The sequence below is a fragment of the Hoplias malabaricus genome, chromosome 2, assembly GCF_029633855.1.
Source record: "Hoplias malabaricus isolate fHopMal1 chromosome 2, fHopMal1.hap1, whole genome shotgun sequence".
Classification (NCBI taxonomy): Eukaryota; Metazoa; Chordata; class Actinopteri; order Characiformes; family Erythrinidae; genus Hoplias; species Hoplias malabaricus.
In genome coordinates this window covers 4,584,966-4,592,296 of record NC_089801.1, presented here as the reverse complement: position 1 = coordinate 4,592,296, position 7,331 = coordinate 4,584,966, and the positions used below count along the sequence as shown (strand labels likewise).

General features: G+C 44.3%; 1 protein-coding gene across 1 annotated transcript in view; it reads left to right on the top strand.

The window, feature by feature from the left end:
• Window positions 1-401: 401 nt before the first annotated feature.
• LOC136678565 (mitogen-activated protein kinase kinase kinase 11) overlaps window positions 402-7,331 on the top strand; it is a 42,207-nt gene continuing 35,277 nt past the window's right edge. The window contains exon 1 of the mRNA XM_066656611.1: window positions 402-2,263. Coding sequence (XP_066512708.1) covers window positions 1,522-2,263 — 742 coding nt within the window. The 5' untranslated portion in view covers window positions 402-1,521. The remainder of the gene's footprint in view (window positions 2,264-7,331) is intronic.

Below are 7,331 nucleotides of genomic sequence, written 5' to 3'. Positions count from 1 at the left end.
CAGACCCACCAAGTGCTAAAGAGTAAAAAGTAAAATATTAAAGAAATATAAAACTTAATATGGAAAATGAAATAACAAGTGGATGTATAAATATAAAATATACAAATAAAAATAGAAACGTATAAGTCATAAATATGGGTTATCTGTCGTTACAAAATGGCCGCATGTTTTTGTTTGTGTTTTCCAAGTGACACAAACAGGCTTTCCTACCTTAACAGGTGCGCAAAGCTGTGATTCTGCGCGCTAGTGTGCGCCTTGTGCGCACTCACTGAAATGAGGACACTATTGAGTGAATTGGACAGCGTCCAGAGGAGAAAAGTGAAACTCCACCCTCCAGTCTGTCTACAGCAGCAACGCGCAGTGGTGCCACTGCTAGAGTCACGCAGGACAGGAGCGTAGGCTTCAGCTCAGCGCTCGGACAGCGGGAGGAACGCCGCCTCTGGAAGAAAGAGGACCACATTCGGGGGGCTTTCAGAGGGAACTCAGCGGAGGCTCGGTGAGGTAAAGAGACTCAGGTCTCCCGAGCTCGCGTTTAGTCTGTTTTTGGTTTGTTTTTGTCTTCGTAAACTCGGCAGACGAAGTTCTTCCTGTTCAAACTTGGTGTTAAAGTCAAGTTGCTCCTCAGAGACTGAGACCAGGAGCTCGGGATACCTCAGAAATGGAGAGAAACAGCGTTAAAAGACTTGTTTCGATGTCGAAGTGAGACGCTTTTATATGTCCCCCCCCCCCCCAAAGTCTCTCCGCAAGCGCTCCTTTCCTGCCATTCTTCTGCGCGCCTCTGCGCTTCCTGCTCCGACTGACCACAGCAGTGGACGACTAAAAATACTGACTCGACTGCAAAATGGACAACTGAATGGACTCTTTTTTTGGTCCCCTCCCCCACATATACTTTGATTTTTTTTTTTTTTGCTTTCAGATCCAGCTTTGCACACTGGGACTCATTGAAGCTTTTGTTTCCCTTTTTTGAAACTTGGATGGTCAGCAAATCCCTATCTCCATGGTTTGTTTGTTGTTTTAGATGGAAAGCACCTCAATAAACAGGCTTCTGAAACTCTCACTCATGTTTAGCAGACTCAGTATTCTCCACAAGGGGGCAGCATCACAGCGGTTTATAAGAGTGCTGCTTTTCATCTGCGACACTGCGTATGATGCGGAGTCAATACGTTTCACTGTTTGACGTCGCTCGTTACGTGTTGGGACTAAGCAGATGCTGCATGGAGTCTCTGTGTGGCCTTTTCCAGATTGGCACCTAGGCAAGATTCTCTGAGTTCCTTTGGACTGGAAACTGGAAATTAGAAGTAGGTTGCTTTAATGGAGCCATAGTTCTGTCCATATCCATGTCCACAGGTGCTGGGGTGTTCTTGAGGAGCGCTCATGGCTGTGTGGTAGGCGGTTTGGCCTTGGAGCACGGAGGCCCTAATGAGCCTCACAGAGGAGTCGGAAAGGGAGAGAGGCGCAAACCTGTAGCATCCAAAACTGTATGGCGAAGGGAGACACTTTTTGAGCCAAAAAGAAGCCTCCATGGAGCCGTTGAAGAGCATATTTACCCGCGGACCGCTGGCACACTGGAAAAGTCTGGAGGGTTCCCAGAAAGAAAGTTTCAGCAACCCAGTATGGACCGCCTTATTCGATTACGAAGCATCGGGAAAGGACGAGCTGACGTTGCGCAAAGGGGACGTGGTGGAGATCCTGTCTTTGGACTCCGAAGTGTCCGGGGACGAGGGCTGGTGGGCGGGAAAGGTGAACAACAAGGTGGGCATCTTCCCTTCCAATTACGTCTCACTGAAGCCTGGCTATGGTAAGCTGCCCCCTAGTGTTAGCGGCGTAGGGCACGAGCTCCAGTTCGAACCTGAGGTTGTGGATTTCCGGGAGCTGAGTCTGGAGGAGGTCATAGGGGTCGGAGGATTTGGGAAGGTGTACCGGGGCACCTGGAGAGGGGATCTGGTGGCTGTGAAAGCGGCTCGTCAGGATCCGGATGAGGATATTAGCGTTACGGCGCAGAACGTACGCAACGAAGCGAGGCTTTTTGCGATGCTCACGCACCCCAACATCATTGCACTCAAAGGAGTGTGTCTCCAGGAACCCAACCTCTGTCTGATCATGGAGTACGCGTCCGGAGGGCCACTGAGCAGAGCCTTGGCTGGGAGACGCATCCCTCCCCATGTCCTCGTCAACTGGGCTGTGCAGATCGCCCGAGGCATGCTGTACCTCCACAACGAGGCCATAGTGCCTGTCATCCACCGAGACCTCAAGTCCAACAACAGTAAGTCACAGATTACAGACCCTTTGTAAACAGAGCAACACGATATAGTGTTTCAGAATCAGTAACTGTGATGTTTGCCTATGAAGGATCCGTTGAAGGGAGGTAGTTCTGTAAGTTGCTTTAAGACAAAAAATATACAGGTAAATGTAGGTTTAAATAAACCACTAAATAACAGCACAATAATGCAATGGAGTATAAAATTGAATAAATAAATAAGAAATACATCAAATAACCCCACTATTTTTTAATCAAATCCACATTAGGGCCCAGAACAGAATGAGAGGCTGAATATTGATGTTCATTTTTATGTAAACAAACACGCCACAAAAACAGAATAGTAACATCGAGGTCATAAAAAATATTGAGGAAATGTCCAGATATCGTACGATAAATCAGTAATATGACTATTGTGACAGACCTAACTACTGCTCTACATAATGAAGCAGTTATTCCTAGAGCACAGCCAGGCCAATAGGAACCATGCTCTGCAAAGCTGGACACGCCCATTTTTTTAAGGAACCCACCCTGAGAAGGTTTTTTTGGGGGCAGGCAGGGCATTGAGATCGTACGTTTATTATTATATTTTTTATTGTTTTTGGGCCTGTGGATTTTTATTAGCTTTAGCTAGAAGCTATACATTGCATATAGTGTATTTTAAATAATATTTTCATGCATTGGCACCATCATAAATACGACTAAATAACGATCAAATCTGGATAGTGCCTGAGAACCGCTTTGAGAACCACTTTAAGGAACTGAAAGTACTTCTCATATAGGTTTCCTCCAAAGTGCGCTTTGAGTAACTTTATTTTTGGGAGATTCATTTTGTTACAAAGGTTGCTGTATGAAATCGAACACCTCCGACCAGCCACTGAAGGCTTCGTGAGCGTCCCGATCCACCCTCTTCCAGAAGGACGTCTGAGGGATGTGTTTGGAATTAACCATGCCGTGTTAAGGTGTCCATTAATGCATTGCTAATAAGCCACAGTCTGTGTAAATAGAGATATAGTGGTATTATGGTGTTTTGTCCGCTTTAAGCAGCTGTAGTTGTGAGGGATGCGTCTCAAATACAATAGAGGTCTGTTCCATACAGTGAAGCGGCCTTTGTTATATGATACCTAGAGGTTGTCCTCTCATAAAAGCCAGGTTAATTCAGAGTGTGTCTCAACAGTGTCTGTCCACACTCAGCAATTAAAGTATAATACAGTTACAAGTGGGCGTTATGTACAGCAGGATTAACCCCTTCACATCTTGGGGCTTTTATAATGGAGATTAATGTATTGGACACGTCTCTAGTTAATAATACTCCTCCAGTTGCGTTAATTAGTGAGCACAGTGGCCTAATGTTTACTGAAGTGGCTTGGGACAGGAAGGTTGCTGGTTCCAACCCCTGGACCGGTGCTGTCTCCTTCCTCGATTCCCACGGTTGAGGAGCCCTTGAGCGAGAGTTCTGATATTAATTTTTGCTCAGGTGTTGCCTGTGTTGGGCCTCTGTAGCTCTCAATGTGATTGTGAAACACAGGCGTATTTGTCTGTGAACTTCCCCCAGCATCATGTGTATTATCCTCAGCTCCACACTGAACAGATCAGTTGTTCGTGTCTGGGGAAAAATAAAGTCTTCCACTCCACCAGATAAAATAAACACACACCGACTAATTACGCAGAGTTGGTTGCCAACACAAACACGAAAGTTGTACTGAAATGATTATTCACACTTCGGTGAGAAAATAGGAAGCTCTTCATCCTGAGGACGGTTGAGTAAGGTTTGACGTGAGCATACTCTCTCTCTCTCTCTCTCTCTCTCTCTCACTCACTCTCTCTCTCTGTCTGTCTGTCTCTGTCTTCCTCCTGCCTGTCTCTCTCTGTCCGATTTCGTTCTTTTTGCTGTGTTCCTGTTCACTCTCTGTCTCTCTTTCACTCTTTCTCTGTCGCTCTCTCTCTCTCTCTCTCTCTCTCACACCTTTTCTCTGTCGCTCTGTCTATTTCTCTCTCTCTCTCTCTCTCTCTCTCTCTCATTCTCTGTCGCTCAATCTCTCTGTCTGTCTCTCTTTCTTTTTCTCTGTCTCTCTCTCACTCTTTCTCTGTCTCTCACTCTTTCTCTGTCGCTCTCTCTCTCTCTTTCTCTTTCAATCTTTCTGTCTCTCTCCCTCTCTCTCTCTCTCTCTCTCTCTCTCTCTCTCTCTGTCTCTGTCTTCCTCCTCCCAGTCTCTTTCCGTCCGATTTCTTTCTTCTTGCTGTGTTCCTGTTCCCTCTCTCTGTCTCTCTTTCACTCTCCTGCTTAATCTGCCTCTGATGCTGTCTCTCTCTCTCTCTCTCTCTCTCTTTCCCTCTCTCTCTCTCTCTCTCTCTCTCTCTCTCTCTCTCTCTCTCTCTCTCTCCCTCTCTCAGCCTGCGCCCCCTTCCTCTCTCTCTGTGTTTCTTTGCTGTGTTTGAGCTCAGTCATAAAACATGAAAAAAAGTGTACTGTTAGTTGTGGGAATATGCTCTTTGCTCTGGAGAGACACACACAGGGTCACGTGACCCCTCTCGTCCAATCAGAGCGCAGGTTCACATGCAGAATTTTCCGAGAAGGTTGTGAAATGGAATACATTCACTGATAAGCCAGAGGTTAAAACAATCGCAGCGTTGATTAGTTTTATACTAACACAGTGTTTATACGTCACATGTCCAGTGCTGGACTGACCACTCCGGTGCAGCGGGGGGCGGTGGTCCGCGCTGCTGAGGTACTCACACTGTAATATTGTCCAAATGCATGTAATGAATAGTAGTGTATATATAAAAATAATAAAGCCAGGCATGATTACTCTGTTCAGTGGTAAAAGTGGTGAAAGAAAGTGGTAACCTGCGCAGCTTGTTTGGACGGCACTGCTTTTGTTTTGCTTGCTTCCTTTAAGGGGAACTTTGCAGTGGCTTTTGAAAGGTAACCAGACACAAAGCACATTTTTAGAACGGAAATATGGTGTTTATTTAATTTAAACTTACTTAAAAACAAAGAAATGTGCAAATATTGATTTCTATCCACATCACTACATTTAAAAATCAGGTCTGTATCAAATACAGATGCAAAAAGGATTAGTTTTGGAAGTTATAGGTTATCCGTCTTCACGTGGATTTGAATATCACAATGTTTCTAGGTTTATTGTGTTTTAAGACACGTGCCGTGTGCAGTGAGGTCCAGCTCTGCTTTTAATCCACATCCTGTTTAACGCCTGAGAACTTCACTTGGGTCAACAGATAATGTTATTAGATATTTATTAATGAATATCTGTAGTTATTTTATAGATCATTCAATGCATTATAGGGCAGATTAATTGTGGTATTTCAGACACCCACGGAAACACTAACCACATACACACTTCCGTACATCAACAGTCTGAGTGGAGATGTTTCATGTGCTTTATTTCTATCTCTCTTTTTCTCTCTCTCTCTCTCTTTCTTTCTCTCTCTCTCTCCCTTTCTCTGTTGTACTTTTCTATTTTTCTTTTGGTACATCTGTCTCTCTCTCTCTCTCTCTCTCTCTCTCTCTCTCTCTCTCTCTTTCGTGCTTTCTCACAGTATTGTGAACACACATTTAAAATAGTTGTTCTCTCTGGTTCTGATTTCTCTCTCTCTCTCTCTCTCTCTGTTGTACTTTTCTATTTTTCTTTTAGGACCCCCCTTTCTTTCTCTCTTTCTCTTTCTCTCTCTCTCCTTTTCTCTGTTGTACTGTTCTATTTTTCTTTTAGCACCTCTCTCTCTCTCTCTCTCTGTTGTACTTTTCTATTTTTCTTTTAGTACCCCCCCTCTCTCTTTCTTTCTCTCTCTCTCTCTCTTTCTCTTGTTTGTGAACACATTTGAAATATTTGTTCTCTCTGGTTCTGATTTCTCTCTCTCTCTCTCTCTCTCTCTCTCTCTCTCTCTCTCTCTGTTGTTGTTTTTGTTATTGCTTCAGCACTTTGGCCCTGGCTTTAATTTAGCTCAGGCAACACATCCGGCCGTCTCTTTCCTCCTGTCATCGTGACTGTTTGTTTTCTTGACTCTTTCTCCATCCTTTGATCCATTATTCATCTGCCGTTCCTTCTTACACCTTTAGCCTGGCCTCCCTTCATTCCTTATTCTTCATTGTGTTCCCACGCATGTCCCATGCTCCGAGAGATGGGCTGGAAAACACCTCTCTTGCGTAAAAGCAAATCTGTTTTAATACAGGCTTTTTCTGTACATCAGAATACAATCCTCTCACTGTACTGTGTGATACAATCTCTCTCCCTCCCTCCCTCTCTCTCTCTCTCTCTCTCTCTCTCTCTCTCTCTCCCTCTCCCTCCCTCCCTCTGTCTCTTGTTTTTTAATTCTTTCCTAACTCCTTTGTCCCAGACCTGTTCTTACTTGTCTGTTGTGTTCTTGTCGTGCCAGAGTTCAGTATCCTGTGTTTTTCTTTCTTCTTTTCTTTTTTTGTCCCGCTCCCTCTTTTAACTCAGCTTTTCCCTTCCTCAGCAGCCCTCAAAAAAAGCCTGTTAAAGGTCTCGCCCTGCTGTCCCAACGGGGCGAGGGAGGGAGGGAGAGAAAGAGGGCAGGGCATCACGCAGGTCGCTGTGTTTCAGCGCAATATATGAAGTCTGCAAGGGGTCAAGTGAAGTTCGGAAAACCTAGGGAGAGAGTGAGGAATCTGGAATGAAGCTGAGCCAATAGAAAAGTCTAAAAGTCTCCTGTGAAGTTACTGTTGGAGATGCATGTTTTTCTTTGGACGATGGCGATATGCAAATGATCATTTAAAACCTATTCATACTTGGCATTAACAAGTAACATAACAATGCATTACACAACCAACGCGTCATTATCCAATCAGGATAGAGAACCGTAAAAGAACCAATCACAGTGTGTTTATATACGAACAAATGTACTCGCAGTGATTACACACTCAAAAACTAGTCTGATCAGTCTGATCACAGTTTATTTACATACACACATTCTCTCTCACACACACACACCCATTATATTTTCCATAAGCATTACTAGCTTAACCCTAGCTTTAACCCAACTTTAAATCATGTTCGCACCCATAAATGTAATGATTTACATTGTGGGGACAAGC